The sequence below is a fragment of the Lutra lutra genome, chromosome 4 (assembly GCF_902655055.1).
Source record: "Lutra lutra chromosome 4, mLutLut1.2, whole genome shotgun sequence".
Taxonomy (NCBI): Eukaryota; Metazoa; Chordata; class Mammalia; order Carnivora; family Mustelidae; genus Lutra; species Lutra lutra.
Window position 1 is genome coordinate 167,736,991 of NC_062281.1, and position 15,756 is coordinate 167,752,746.

General features: G+C 45.8%; 1 protein-coding gene across 10 annotated transcripts in view; it reads left to right on the forward strand.

Annotated features, from left to right (window-relative positions):
- The first annotated feature begins 5,424 nt into the window (after positions 1 to 5,424).
- RHBDL2 (rhomboid like 2) overlaps positions 5,425 to 15,756 on the forward strand; it is a 52,245-nt gene continuing 41,913 nt past the window's right edge. For 6 of the 10 annotated variants that reach the window (XR_007126405.1, XR_007126406.1, XM_047723808.1 and 3 more), the window contains exon 1: positions 5,444 to 5,576. Coding sequence is in view for 1 of the 10 variants with exons in the window: in XM_047723811.1 (XP_047579767.1) it covers positions 6,687 to 6,695 (9 nt within the window). In the remaining 9 variants the exon portion in view is untranslated. Of the gene's footprint in view, positions 5,577 to 6,521; positions 6,696 to 15,756 lie in introns of those variants that run through there. The other 4 variants (XM_047723811.1, XM_047723815.1, XM_047723809.1 and 1 more) reach the window with 4 other exon arrangements.

Consider the following 15,756-nt stretch of genomic DNA (forward strand, 5'->3'; position numbering starts at 1 on the left):
ACTGTGGGTGAGAATGCAAACTGGTGCAGCCACTACAGAAGGACAGAATGGAGGTTTGGAGCCCCTGGATGGCTCAATTGGTAAACGTCTGTCTTCTGCTCAGGTCATGATCCGAGGGTCCTGGGATCGAGTCCCGCATCGGGCCCCCTGCTCAGCTGGAAGCCTGCTTCTCCCTCTCTCACTCCCCCTACTTGTGTTCCCTATCTCACTGTTTCTCTCTCTGTCAAATAAAAAAATAAAATCTTAAAACAAAAACAAAAGGAAACAGAAACAGACTCATAAATACAAAGAAGAAACTGGTAGCTACCAGAGCAGGGAAGGGTAGGAGGTTGGGGGAAATAGGTAAAAGGGATTAAGAAGTACAAACTTCTAGTTATGAAATAAATAAGTCACAGGGATATGAAGTATGACATAGGGAATATAGTCAATAATATTGTAATAATTCTGTATGGCAACAGAGGGTAACTATACTTATTGTGGTAAACATCCCATAATACACATAAATGTTGAATCACTATGTTGTGCACCTGAAACTAATATAATATTATATGTCAAGTGTGTTTCAATTAAAAAAAAATGAAATAAGCAAAAAAAAAAAAGTAGACTGGAAAAAACAGTATGCATTTTATGTCTCATATATGTAAAACAAAAAGAGTTATATATACATATACACACAGATTATCATTGGAATGATAAATAGGAAGCTGGTAAAAATCAACGATTCTTAGGAGGAAGCAGGGGGGCGGGGTTTGGAGGATAAAGTCAACTAAGAGATTTGCTTTTCATTGTCTACTGGTGATGATGTTTACATTTTTTTTAACCATATGAATGCATTACCTATTACAATAGTTTCAAAAAGTAGCATTTGGAGGGGCGCCTGGGTGGCTCAGTAGGTTAAGCCACTGCCTTCGGCTCAGGTCATGATCTCAGGGTCCTGGGATCGAGCCCCGCATCGGGCTCTCTGCTCAGCAGGGAGCCTGCTTCCTCCTCTCTCTCTGACTGCCTCTCTGCCTGCTTGTGATCTCTCTCTGTCAAATAAATAAATAAAATCTTAAAAAAAAAAAAAAGTAGCATTTGGAGATTGAATAGAGGTAATGGGTAGTATCTGAGACAAGTGGGGTAGATGGCATGCTCAAGGTTGACACCAAGCCCCCGGGTCCAGCCTGCCTACACTGCAGAGGCTGGAAGGTTAAAACTGCACTTCTAAGATCTTCTTGGAGCTTGGTCTCTGGATGTATTTTAGGTTTCCTATTCCTATATGTGCTAAGGGTTTGAATCTGGAACTGAGTTTTGTTTGTAGCAGGCACTGTGAGATATACTGGAACCAGTCCAGATTGATTTTCATTCTTAGTTTAAGTCATAATTCTTAATTTGATTAGAATTCTTAGATTGATCTTTATTCCCTGGCAGGGGCTGTCTTGAAGTTTAAGAGTATAGTGGACATTTGAAATTTCTTTTGGGCCCTTGGCATTGGAACTCCTGTCCTGCATTTAGGTTTCAGGTTATGCATCTGAGATATAGGACCCATCATCCTCTTCAAAAGGTGTAAGTGCTGAGTATGCCCTTGGCCACATCCCGTGCAGGCAGAGGGTTGGCATGTGGACGGCATTCTGCGGGTCTCACACACCTACCTCCAAGCTAGCTAGGGAAACTTGTTTCCTGGATAGGCCGAGGCCACGGGAGTCAGGGGGCGGGTGGGGGAAGCCATCAGCCAGCATTCCACGCTAGTGGTACCACGGGCCCAGCTGTGTGTCAGAGCCCCACAGCCACAGCAGTGGTGGCTTTACCACCTGCCCCATTCTACTCCTTGACTTTGCTGTTTCTCTCTGTGTAACCCAGAATATGAGTCTTCTCTTCAGCCCTCATGAATTCTACTAGCTACTTAATCTCCTTTCAATACATTGCTTTTCAGGGGTGCCTGGGTGGCTCAGTTGGTTAAGCATCTGCCTTCTGCTCAGGTCATGATTCCAGGGTCCTGGGGATGGAGCTGCGCACTGGGCTCTGCGCTCAGGGGGAAGCCTGCTTCTCCTTCTCCCTCTGCCTGGGGCTCTGCCTACTTGTGCTCTCTCCATCTCTCTGTCAAATAAATAAATAAAATCTTAATAAGTAAATAAATAAATAAATAAATAAATAAATACATTGCCCTTCAGCTTGCAATACCCAGAGTTGGTTTTTTTTTCCCCCAGAGTTGGTTTTTGTTGCTTGCAGTTTAGAATATATATATATATATATAAAATAAATATATAAATATTTATTTAAATATATTTATAATAAATATATTTAAATAAATATATATAAATATATATATTTCATTTTTTAAAATTAAAAAAAAATTTAAGTAGGCTCCACACCCAACATGGGGCCTGAACTCACAACACCTGAACTCACAACACCAAGATTAAGAGTTGCATGCCCTATGTACTGAGCCAGCCAGCCACCCAGAAGCTCTTTTCAACTTATAGTAACCCTCCTTATCTATGATAACTTTGTTAACTTAAATTCTATTTTGTGTGATTTTTTTTAAAGATTTTATTTATTTATTTGACAGACAGAGATTACAAGTAGACAGAGGCAGGCAGAGAGAGAGAGGGAGGGGGAAGCAGGCTCACCGCCAAGCAGAGAGCCCGACGCGGGGCTCTATCCCAGGACCCTGAGACCATGACCTGAGCCAAAGGCAGAGGCTTTAACCCACTGAGCCACCCAGGCACCCCGTATTTTGTGTGATATTAATATAACTATACCAACTCTCTTTTGGTTAGTTTAATCATGTTTTCACCTGTTTTTAAAAAAACTTTTGGGAGTGCCTGGCTGGCTCAGTCAGTGGAGCATGCAACTCTTGATCTTGGGGTTGTGAGTTCGATCCCCATGTTAGGTGTAGAGATTACTTTAAAAAATTTAAAAAATCTTTTATATACTTTAAACTTATATAATGTTATATGCCGGGGTACCTGGGTGGCTCAGTGGGTTAAGCCTCTACCTTCACCTCAGGTCATGATCTCAGGGTCCTGGGATTGAGCCCCGCATCAGGCTCTCTGCCTGCCTCTCTGCCTACTTGTGATCTCTGTTAAATAAATAAATAAAATCTTTTAAAAAATGTTATATGTCAATTTTATTTTAATAATAAAAACTCTCAACTTTTTCGACTTTCTTAATTTTGGGGTGTGTCTTCTTTATTTTTTTTTTTCTAAAGATTTTATTTATTTATTTGACAGAGAGAGATCACAAGCAGGCAGAGAGGCAGTCAGAGAGAGAGGAGGAAGCAGGTTCCCTGCTGAGCAGAGAGCCCGATGCGGGGCTCGATCCCAGGACCCTGAGATCATAACCTGAGCCGAAGGCAGTGGCTTAACCCACTGAGCCACCCAGGCGCCCCGGTGTGTCTTCTTTAAATAGATTTGTTCATTTAGCCTTCATTTACTCCTGTTTTAGAAATGGAGTTAGTAATTGATCATGCCTATGTGAGGAAGCCTCCATAAAATCCCAGTAGTATGGGGTTCAGATAGAGTCCTGGTCTGTGAATCATCCATGAACGGGGAGGGTACGCAGCCCTTCTGTTTCCACGGGGACAGAGCTCTTGTGCTTGGGACTCTCCCAGACCTCACCCAATGCATGTCTTCATCTGGCCATTCATTTGTATCCTTTATCATACCCTTTAATAAACTGGTAACGGTAAGTATTTCCCCAAGTGAGCCACTCTAGTAAATTAACCAAACCAGAGAAGAGGGGTATGGGAACCTCTGATTTGTAGCCACATCAGAGAGGTGTTGTGGGTGACCCAGGTACCTGCTACTGGCGATGGGCATCTGAAGTGGGGGACAGTCTTGTGGGACCGAGCCCTTAACCAGTGGGATCAGCTGCTATCTCCAGGTCGGCAGTGTCAGAATTGAGTTAAATTGTAGGACCCCCAGCTGGTATCTCAGAGAACTGCTTGGTGGGGGAAAACCTCTGTGCATTTGGTAACCGGAACTGTCCGAGGGGAAGTGTTGTATGTGAGTAGTAAAGGAGACACACAGGAGGGAAAGACACCCCCCCACCCCCACCCCTACCCCCAACGATGCGGAAAGCTCAGAGGCAGGGAAGTTAATTTACTCTGCTGCTCCACACGTGGAACACTCTGCAGCTCCCAGATTTACTGCTTTTCATTTCAGCTACAGAGACAGAGTGAAGTCTTTCTGCCCCCAATGCAAATTTTTAGGAAAGGGAAATTTGTATGTTCCCCCCATCCCGCCGCCAGTCAAATGTCCTTCTCTGGTCCAGTCACTGTGACCAATGTTGGCCACAGAATATATACATGACAGCCAAAGTCCCAAGGGGTGGTGTGGGAAGGAGCAGTTCTTAGAGAAATGGTGCTGTACTGAGCGGGGAGGATACTTGGCTCTGGTCTTTCTGTAGCACTTAAACCTGATTCAATCCTGCCATCTTCTCTGTCTGAGCAGCTAAGAGCTGCTGGAGAAAAAAAAAAAAAAAAAAAACCACACAAACATTTGTAGAAATTCCAAATGGAACATCCAAATGGGAAAAGGTCCCCTAGGCACTGTGATGGTGGTGGGGTGGGAAGGGATGGTGCTAGGTGGGGGTTAAGCATTGCAAAGATTGATTTGATCAGGGGGAAGGGGGCATCTGAGTGGCTCAGTTGGTTAGGCATCTGCCTTTGCTCAGGTCATGATCCCCGGGTCCAGAGTTGGGCTCTGTGCTCAGCAGGGAGTCTGCTTCTCCCTCTGCCCCTTCCACACCCCCGCCCCCTGCAGTCTCTCTCTCTCAAATAAATAAAATCTTAAAAAAAAAAAAAAATAAATCTCAGAACTGAGATTTTGTAGGCACTGATTCATATTAACAAGGTTCAGAAGGAACCGATGTTCAAATCCTAAATGAGAATTTATTAATTTACAAAAAATATTTAAGGGCATATCAACCCTCCCCAGGGCCTAGTGAGATGGGAATTATTCTTAAAATGCACTGAATGAATAGTGAGAAACAAGTAAACCTATTTCACCAGGGGCCAAGGTAGAACCAGTTTGGTAGACAGAGCCCAGGGGGCTTGTGATTAAAACTCTGCGGAGGGTCTCCAAGTCACACCACTCCCGTGTCCAGCGCCAGATCTGGCTTCCCACCACACCACCACCAAAGGCAGAGCGGCAGAGACCACCCTGCTGAGGTTTTTCCCTAGGAGGGCACAGTGGGGAAGGGCTCAGATGTAGGCATGAAAGTAGGACTTGGAGACAGAATGGAGTCCAGTGCCGGGGCCACAGAGAAAGATCGGAAACTGTCGCAGGCTCCCTGGCTCAGACCCAGGCCGGCGGAGGGGAGGACTCATTCATCCAGGGCCAACCCAGGAGTGAGACTGCAGAGCCGCCTAGCCTGGCCCAGACTGGGTGTCAAGGCGGGGAGGGGATTTCATCAGGTTCCCTCCCCGTGGGCCGGGCAGCTGGGAACCTGTTGGGTCGATTTTAGTTTGGGGAGGGACGGAGGGACCGCTGGCAGGGCGGGAACGTCAGGGCAGCAGAGGCAGCCCCTCGGCCCAGGCAGCCTGGAACGCGGTGGGCAGCCTGTCCTGGCTGGGACGACGTGGGCCTCCCGAGGTAAGTGCGGGAGCTGGGACCCGCGGAGCCAGGCCCTCCTGGGGGAGAAGGGGGCGGGGCAGAAAGCGCCCCGGGGTAGAAAAGCCGGAGTCCCCGGTCTGAGCGGGAAGGAGCCGGCCGTGGGACACTCTTGGCAACCTCCCTTCCGGACTAGTCTTCAGGATGGCCGCTTGGGATCCTGGAACTTTCATTTTGAAAGTAGGATGTCGAGGGGCGTCTGGCTGACTCAGTCCAAGGAGCATGGGACTCTTGATCTCGGGGGTCGTGAGTTGTGTAGAGATTACTTTAAAAAAAATGAAATAAAATAAACGTACCATGTTGAGTTAGGAGTGGGGGGCTGACTCTGGCTTCTCCCCCAGGGACATGGCGGGGGACCAGGTAATGGCATTCTCCTTCCCAGCCCTGGTCAGTCACTGGCCTTCTCTCCCTTCATCCCATTTTTTCACCATAACCAAAACCCCTTCCACACCTTTGTCCCCCAACATTGCCCCCAGCCCCCTCCAGCTGAGCCAGTTCCTAGCCCTCCTGGGCTGGCCGACCTCCCGCGTGCCCCGCACTGGAGACCGCTGCCAGGGAGGATTTCTTCCTGCTAGGCGCCTCCCCCGGGGTTGTTTCCTCCTTCCTGGTGTGGGTGTCTGAGGGATTTCGCTCATTCATTTATTATTCACTTGTTTATTCATCACTGTTTGAACCTAAACCTGCATTACGGGGGAGGGGGCACACAGTCTCTGCTCTTCATGGGACTGGGGAAACTGCCCTTTATTTCATACACATTTAATAATGATAAGCTTGTGCGCCCTGTGGCATAGGTAAGATTATTTTGAAGTTGACCAGACACTTGGATTCCTATTCCATCTTTCCTGTTCACTTTCTGAGCCCCCATTCCCTCATCTGTAGAGTGTTTTTTTTTTTTTTTTTTTAAGATTTTATTTATTTATTTGACAGAGAGAGGCACAGTGAGAGAGGGACACAAGCAGAGGAAACGGGAGAGGGAGAAGCGGGCTTCCCCGGGATCCGGGAGCCTGTGCTGGGCTCAATCCCAGGATCCGGGGATGGTGACCTGAGCTCTACCGCTGAGCTACCCTGGAGCCCCTGCAGAGTGGTATTGTTATGAAGATGGCATGAAAGGGAGCTGGTCGGGCACCAAGCCGGTGCCCGGCAGGCAGTGGGTCCTTAATAAATACCAGTGCTCTTCCTTTCTTCTTTAGCACACCGCTCCCCCTTCCCCTCGCGCGTTCCTGCCCCGAACCTCCGACCGCCACCTCCCCCTCTCCATAGGTTTGTAAAGATCTCGGATCTTGAAAGCACACAGGCAGACGCGTACACCCAGAATGGGTGGGGGGGGGGGGAGGTGGAGAAGGGAGAGGGAGGCTCAGAAGGGATGGGGATGGGGTGGGATGGGGAAGGGGCCTCCCACGGGTCTGAGGTAAGAACACTGAACCAGGGCTGGGACTCCAGGGAAGGGAGATGAAGTTCCCGGCAGGCCCCCCTGCGGTGTTTCTGAATTTGCAGTCACACTGAGCAAGTGATGGGAACTACCAGTTCCTAGAACCAACTCTGCCTGGCCTCAGGCTATAAGGGCTTTTAAATGCATTGTCTCATCCCTGTTACGATATTACTATTCCCATTTTACGGATGAGGAAATGGAGATAAATGGAGAGACAGGCTAAGCCTAAGGGGTTGCCTAAGGTCACATGGCTGATAAGCAATGGATCCAGAGTTCAAGTCTAGATCAGACTCTATCCACGCTCTTTGTCCAACTCCTTGCTGTCTTTCCAGTTCCCATGTATCAGAGAGAACAAAAGGACATGATTATTCTCCCAACTTCTTAGACACCAGCTTCTCACTTCCAGTACATCTCCTGCTCTGGGTTGCTTCATCCCCATGGGGAGGGGCACACTCCTTCCTGATTCATTAATTCATTTACTTATTCATTCATTCATTCATTCATTTATTTATTCATTCAATTTATTCATTTATTCATTTATTCATTCACCCATCATTTGTTCATTCAAGTGCTCTGTTGGGCACAAGAGGGCAGGGACCACGTCTGTGTGTTTACAGTTGTGTAAACAGCACCTTGGGTGTCCCTAATACAGGAATGTTTGATGAATCCTTTTGTAAATGGGTCCAACAAACATTTTTTGATGCATTCTGTGGGCTCCCTCATAGGGATTCACAGATGAATGAAACAGAAGCCCTAACCTCAAGACCCACATAGAGGAGATGGTGATAATACAAAGAAGGCATGGTACCCTAGACAGGAACAGAGGCTGCAGAGGGAATGATGAGCGTCATTTAATTCCACCATGTCTGCCTTGTTCTCTACTGGATACAGGGCCTAGCCAATGGCAGGCTCATGGCAGATGCCTGTAAGGCTTTGCAGAGGAGGTGTTTAGGACAGAGTATTGAAGGGGGTGTTAGAAGTTAGAAGTTAGAAATGTTAGAAGGGGGTGTTAGAAGGAGAGGGGCGCCTGGGTGGCTCAGTCTGGTTAAGCGCTCAACTCCCTCAACTCCTGGTTTCTGCTCAGGTCATGATCTGAGGGTTGTGGGATTGAGCCTTAAGTTGGGCTCCATGCTCAGCATGGAGTCTGCTGGAGATTCTCTCGCTGTCCCTCTCCCTCTACCCCTCCCCTGCTTGCTCTCTCTCTCTCTATCTCTCTCTCAAATAAATAAATAAATAAATACAATCTGAAAAAAAGAAAAAAAAAGAAGTTCACCAGGAGAACAAATTGGGGAAGGAAGATACTCTAGCAGAGAGAGATGCTCATGCAAAAGCCTAGTGGAGGGTGGGAGCTGGAATTGCTAGGAGCTTAGTATGGCCGAAGGGTAGTGTCAATGGAAGAATGAAGAATAAATGGGCAGGACTCAGGCCATGAACCTTGTTTAAGAAAAATAGATTTTACACCAAGGGTATTGGGTAACCATTGAAGGGATTGAGCAAAAGGAGGACACCATCTGACTTGTATTTCAGAAGTGCGGCTGAGGCATGGGGGGGTCAGGGAAATGGCACCAAGACCTCTAGGCCTGATAGGGTTCCTCTCTGTCTGAGGAAATGAGCCTTCCTCTTTAGGACTTCCTTTTTAGGACTTCCTAATGGTTCATGAAGGGCCTCCTAACTTGCCTTGTGTCCTGATCTACTGTGCTTCGTCTTCGGCTGTATGCTGGGTTACAGCTAATCTATTCTTTCTAATAGAAATACTGAAATTTACAAGTGATTTACATTTGTATAATCTGGAGCAAATTCTGGGGTATACAGCTTGCTGATTTGTGCTTTGTTACGTAAAGGAGAGAGATGGAGTTGCAGGGGGCCACCAGGAATTGTGTTGGGTTCTGCATGTGGCATGAGTGTTTGTGTTGAATATGGAACTGGATGTGGATAGGTTTCAGAGAATCTGTTTCCAGACCCTCAGATTCCACAGGTATTCCCTCCTGAAAGCAATCTGCTTGACTCGATTTTTTTTTATTTTTTTTTAAAACTGAGTTTTTTTTTTTTTTTAAAGATTTTATTTATTTATTTGTCATAGAGAGAGAAGCGAGAGTGAGCACAGGCAGACAGAGTGGCAGGCAGAGGCAGAGGGAGAAGTAGGTTCCCTGTCAAGCAAGGAGCCCGATGTGGGACTCGATCCCAGGACGCTGGGATCATGACCTGAGCCAAAGGCAGCTGCTTAACCAACTGAGCCACCCAGGCGTCCCGACTCGATTTTTTTTAAATTTAGATTTTATTATTTTTATTTTTAAGTAGGTTCCCGCAGCCAGCATGCAGCCCAGTGTGGGACTTGAATTCATGACCCTGAGATCAAGACCTGAGATAAAATCAAGAGTTGGACACCTAACTCACTGGGCCACCCAGGCACCCTGACTGGATTCTTTTAAGTTCTCCTTGTGAACTCATTCCTTCCTCCCTCCCTATCTTCTTCCCTCTCTCCTTCCCTTCCTTCCTTCCTTCCGTCCTCTCTCTCTCTCTTCCTTTCTTTCTTTGTGGGCTTCATGCCCAACGTGCAGCTTGAACTCAAGACCCTGAGGCTCAGGGTTGCCTTGCTCCACTGCGGAACCAGGCAGGAGACCTTAGTTCTGCTTTCATTATTTCCTTTCTCTGGCTTTGCTAGATTTGTCCTGAAACTTTCAGTGGTGCTATAAAAACCAGAAGGACAACTGGAGGATGCTTTGTTCCTGAGGGATCAGATAAGATAAACTGAAGGGGTGGTACCTTACTGCAGACTCTTAAAATTTACTTTTCATTTTATTTTATTATTATTTTTTAAGTGAGCTCTACACCCAGTGTGGGGCTTAAACTCATGACCCTGAGACTGAGAGCTGGACTCTTCTGACTGAGCCAGCCAGGTGCCCCAGCAACCAGAGGTTTCACAGGCTACTCAAGGTCACAGAGCTATTAAGTGGCAGAATTAGGACTTGAACTCCAGAACCTCCCCTCTAGAATTTGTGCTCTATTATGCTACTCCGCTTTAAATTGAAGTGCCTTAGCTCATTAACTGTATATTGTAGAATTAATTGGGACCTGAATTGGTTGTCTTGGGGACGCAGATATACTCACTGATAGAAATGTTTAAAAATGAAGATGGGTTTTCTTACAGACAGAAAATTATTCTGCTTTGGCTAATCGGTTGGACAGTGAGCACTGGCTTTGACAATTGGATTACATGGCAGACATTTTCCAAAAACTGAACTAGATGTGTAACTCCAAGGTTTAGATGAAAACATACCTAAAGCATGTTTCTAATAAGACTACACCAGAAAATTCTGTCTTGGTACCCATTTTAACTTGTGAAAAAGAATTTTAGACATTATTATAAAATGTATGTGAGGGTCATAGCTTTCTCAAAATCTAATGTTGGATTTGTGTGCAAAACAATGTGAGGACTTCTGGCATATGGCTTGTACCGTCATTGGCCATGTGTGTCAGGCTGGGGATGAGGCTCCTGATGGGAGAGCTGAAGTGGCTTGTCCACAGGTAAGCAGAGGCAGAAGTGAAGCAAGATCAAGCATTTCTGACGTTGTGATTTCTTTTACTCCATACTTCCACCTTCTTCATTTCTTGATGGTTCATTCAGCAAACATTTACTCCAGCATATGGAGTAAAAACTACACATTTTCTACTTTTTCTGGAATTTATATTCTAGTAGAAGAGAGTAAAGTGAGTAAACACATCCTATAGTTTTAGATAGTGTCTAGTGCTGGGAGCAAATAAGCAGGGGAATGTGCTAGAATATATGGGGTGGGCAAAGGGGTGGGTCAGGGAAGACTTCCTAGGGAGGTGCTTCTTGTTATGAAGGAGGCAGCCTTGTGTGTATATGTTAGAGTGTGTGGGAGGGGTGGAGGAGAGAGGTTTAGGTTAATCAAACGGCAAGTGCAAAGACCCTAAGGCAGGAGAGAGCTTGGGGTTAGGAACGCGAACTTGTGGAAAACAATGTGGAGGTCCCTTAAAAAATTAAAAATGGAAATAGCATACGATCCAGTAATTCTAATTCTGGGTATTTATTTGAAGAAAACAAAAAACACTAATTCAAATAGATGTATGCATCCCTATGTTTATTGTAGTATCATTTACAATAGCCAAGATACAGAAGCAACCGAAGTGTCCATCAGTAGATGAACAGGTAAAGAAGATGTGGTATATATATATAACGGAATACTATTCCGCCATAAAAAAGAATGACATCTTGCCATTTGTAACAACATGATGGATGGACCTAGAGGGTATTATGCTAAGTGAAATAAGTCAGACAGAAAGACAACTACCATATGATTTCACTTATATGTGGAATCTAAAAAACAAAGCAAGTGGATAAACAAAAACAGAAACAAACTCATAAATACAGAGAAGAAACTGATGGTTGCCGAAGGGGAGGGTGAGAGATAGGCGAAATAAGTGAAGGGAATTAAGGGGTTGAACTTCCACTTATGAAATAGGTAAGTCATGCGGATGAAAAGTACAGCATAGGGAATATAGTCAATAGCACTATAATAATGTTGTATGGTGATAGATGGCAAGTACACCTGTTGTGGCAAGCATTTTGTAATGTATATAATTGTCAAATCATTATATTATACACTTGAAACCAATATAATATTGTATGTCAACTATACTTCAATAAAAGGATACATATATTTGCATATAAAAGAAAGAATAGAGATGTTGGGGGGAGAGTGGTAAAATTCCACAAAGAAGGCAGGAGCTAGGTCATGCAGGACCTTACCAGACTTGGTAAGGATCCTGTATTTGTCTCGAAGACAGCGAGGAACCGTTGAGAGGTTTTAAGGCAGAGTTGCTGTAGTCTGATTTATGGTTGTATTGGTTTGCTTTGGAGGGGGGCAGGAGTGGAAGCTGAGATGGAGAATACTTCAGGTAGGACACCAACAGTCTACTCTATGGAGGGTTACCAAGATGAACAACGTCGATGGGAAGACAGAATGGTCTGGGATGCCATTCTGTCTTCTCGTTCTGATGAGTATGTTGGTAACTATTGCTGTGTTAACAAATCACTCTAAAGCGTGGCAGCTTAAAACAACAATCATTTTATTTTGCCCTGATTCTGTGGGTCTGGAATTTGGGGCAGAGTCCTGCTGAGTAGTTCTGCTTTGTGTGGTGTCAGCCAGGGTCACTGACTTGGCTGTCTTTAGTTGGTGGTTGGGTTGGGCTGTAGGGTCTAGGAAGACTTCACTGAGGAGCACCCAGGTGGCTCAGTCCGTTGAACATCAGACTCTTGGTTTCTGCTCAGGTCCTGATCTCAGTCAGGGTCCTGAGAGGGAGCCCACCCCCTCCACTCAGCAGGGAGTCTGCTTGAAGATTCTTTCCCTCTTCCTCTGCCCCTCCCCCTACTCCCACATGCAGGCATTCTCTCTCTCAAATAAATAAATCTTAAAAAAAAAAAAGCCTTCACTTACACATCTCGGTGCCCTTCCGCATGGCCTCTCTGTCTCCTTATGAATAGATTGGGCTTCATCATAGCATGGTGGCTTCAGGGTAATCAAGCTTCCTTTTTTAATTTTTAATTAATTAATTAATTGATTGATTATTTCTAGGGATTTACTTTTCTTTCTTTTTTTTCTTACTTTCACAAGAACTTTATTTATTTTTAAAGATTTTATTTATTTCACACACACACACACACACACACACACACACAGATCACAAGTAGGCAGAGCAGCAGGCAGAGAGAGAGGGGGAAGCAGGCTCCCTGCTGAGCAGAGAGCACGATGCAAGGCTTGATCCCAGGACCCTGAGATCATGATCTGAGCCAAAGGCAGAGGCTTAACCCACTGAGCCACCCAGGTGCCCCCCAGGAATTTATTTTTTAATTTAAATTCAGTTAACATAAAATGCATTATAAGTTTCAGAGGTAGAGGTCAGTGATTTTTCAGTCTCATACGCAGTGCTCAACTTTCTTTTTGAATTACTTATTTATATTTTTTCAAATTAAGCTCTACACCCCATGTGGGGCTTGGACTCATGACACTGAGAGATCAAGAGTTGCATGCTTGGGGCGCCTGGGTGGCTCAGTGGGTTAAAGCCTCTGCCTTTGGCTCAGGTCATGATCCCAAGGTCCTGGGATCCAACGCCCGCATCAGGCTCTCTGCTCGGCAAGGAGCCTGCTTCCTCCTCTCTCTCTGCCTGCCTCTCTGCCTACTTGTGATCTCTGTCAAATAAATAAATAAAATCTTAAAAAAAAAAAAAAAGAGTTGCATGCTCTACTGACTGAGCCAGCCAGGCGCCCCAGTAGTCAACCTTCTTATGGTCTTAGGCTTCCACAAAGAACAAGAGTGGGGCTGCAGATCTCTTAGGGCCTGGCCTTGGGATGTGCTATTTCTGCCCCATATTACTGGCCTAAACCTGTCACAGCGCTGGCCCAGATTCAAGGGCAGGAGAAATAAACCCCACCTCTTAGTGGGAGGAATGGTAAATAATAGACGCCATCTGTAATCTATCACTCTAGGCTTCTGGGAACTGATTAACCGTAATCACCCTGATGGGGCTGAGTCACTTATAAATAAAGCCACAGTATACTGTGTTGGGACAATTTATAGATCTTTATTCCTCCCTGGATAGGGAAGACCTGGGAATAGGAGGTGGGGTTTTTTGTTTTTTTCTTATGTTTCCAGAGCCCAACGTACATAAGACATTCAGGGAGTGCTTGTCCAGTGAATGCACACATCACATAAGAATTCACTGCTTCTCAAACCACAGCTTCTCAAACCACAGTATACATAAGCATCCCTTGAGGGGCTGTCAAAAGGTATGGAGATTCCTGGGCAAGACCCCAGCCCAGACCCTCTGAATCCAAATCTCTAGGGTAGGGGATTTTAGTCTGGGCTGAATGCTAAAATATACCAGCACTTGGGCCCTAGCCCCAGAAGCTCTGATACCATTGGTGGACGAGCTGGGCTCATGAGCCCAATGTCAACATTTTTTTTTTTTTTTTTAGGATTTTTCTATTTATTTGACGGAGAGAGAGAGAGAGGTCACAAGTAGGCAGAGAGACAGGCAAAGAGAGAGTAGAATCAGGCTCCCCGCCAAGCAGACAGCCTGATGTGGGACTCGATCCCAGGACCCTGAGATCATGACCTGAGCTGAAGGCAGAGGCTCAACCCACTGAGCCACTCAAGTGCCCCCGATGTCAACATTTTTTTACAAGCTTCTCAGATCATTTTGATGTGTAGCCAAGGTTAGGAACCACTGCCAGGATGAGAGAACCAGCTATCTTCCCCTGACGTCCCTAGATGATTCTGATGGAGGTGATCTATGAGAAGTGACTGTCTTCAGTTTGCCCGGGACTGTCCTGATTTTAGCACCCCAAGTCCCACATCCCAGGAAATCCCTAGTCCTCTGTAGTCTCGCACAGCTGGTCACTATCGATGGACCAGGAACATTGTAGACGAGGCAGTGAAAGCCCTTTTGAAGAGTAACTACAAATACCTAATGAGAGCCATGATTCTGCCTCTTTACTCACAGGACTGACAAAGTAGTATCAGAATGCCATCCAACAGAGTTAACTCCCTGAATGAAGGCGGAGATGGCTCAGGGTCAGTGTTTCCCTTCAGCCCTGTCCTCTGGTAGACTGGGTTAAGCTACTTAAATAGGGTGTCCAGTTCTGGGAATTCTTCCAGACTGTATTCCTTAGTGTACGGGTGGCAGCTTTGGAAGACTGGCCACAATCAGCAAGGGTGATGTGTGGAGAATAGTATAATATGTATATTATATGATACGATATGATAGATATGATACGATAGTTGTTGTGTCTCTATGCCAGTGAGTATTGTTACTACGATTACTTACATTGTGATCAGGTACAAAGTTGTATGTCCTACCCTAGGTAGTGTTGGGGGAAACAGTGCGGATAGGGGAGAGCCCCTCTAAGCCTCAGAAAAATGGGTTTGTGTCTCAGCTTTGGTGTGCCTAGGTTGCTATATGATCAGGGATGACTCTTGCTTTAGTGGTTCTTCTGTAAAGTGGGAGGAGTATGACGTCATCCTCACAGAGCAGCAAGGAGGGACCATTGAAATAGTGTAAGTGAAAGTGGCTGGAGCCTGGGAAGGGGGGTATTGTGATTGTTGTTGAGTGGGAAAGACAGAGATTATTCTGCTGAGAGGCCTTGTTCGGGACCAAGGCCATGGCTCCCCCACCCTGAACCACAGCCCCAGCTGCATGGGATTCCAAGGAAGCAGCTTTTACCGCGTCGTGGGCGCACACAGACCTCAGGAAGCAGGGTGTCTCTACCTTAGTTGCCCTCACAGTGAGTGCAAGTTTGCTTTGCTTTAGGCGTAAGAAAAACTTTTGGAAAAGGAGGTTTTTGAAGGCGTCTGTTTGTGTGTTTGTTTGTTTGTTTTTAAATCGTCCGCTTATTTATTCCGAGTGTATCCTCAGAGATGTAGCAAGAAGAAAACAACCACAGCCACAAACCTATAATATTGAAAAGCTGGCTCTTTATTTCTGTAGCTAAAAAAGTGCTCTTTCGGGCTATAACCACAGAGACTGCTGCAGGCCTCTGGAACGGGCCATAATGATGGTTTGCAGTGTGATGAAGGAGACTGTTAATCTCTGTGGCCCAGAAGCCCAATCTGTGGCCTCTCCAATTACCCAGGTTGCCTAGCAACACCACCAAAAGCCTCCCCACCAGGCCCGGCTGGGCGAAAATTGGGTACACCCAGCACAGCCTGCCGC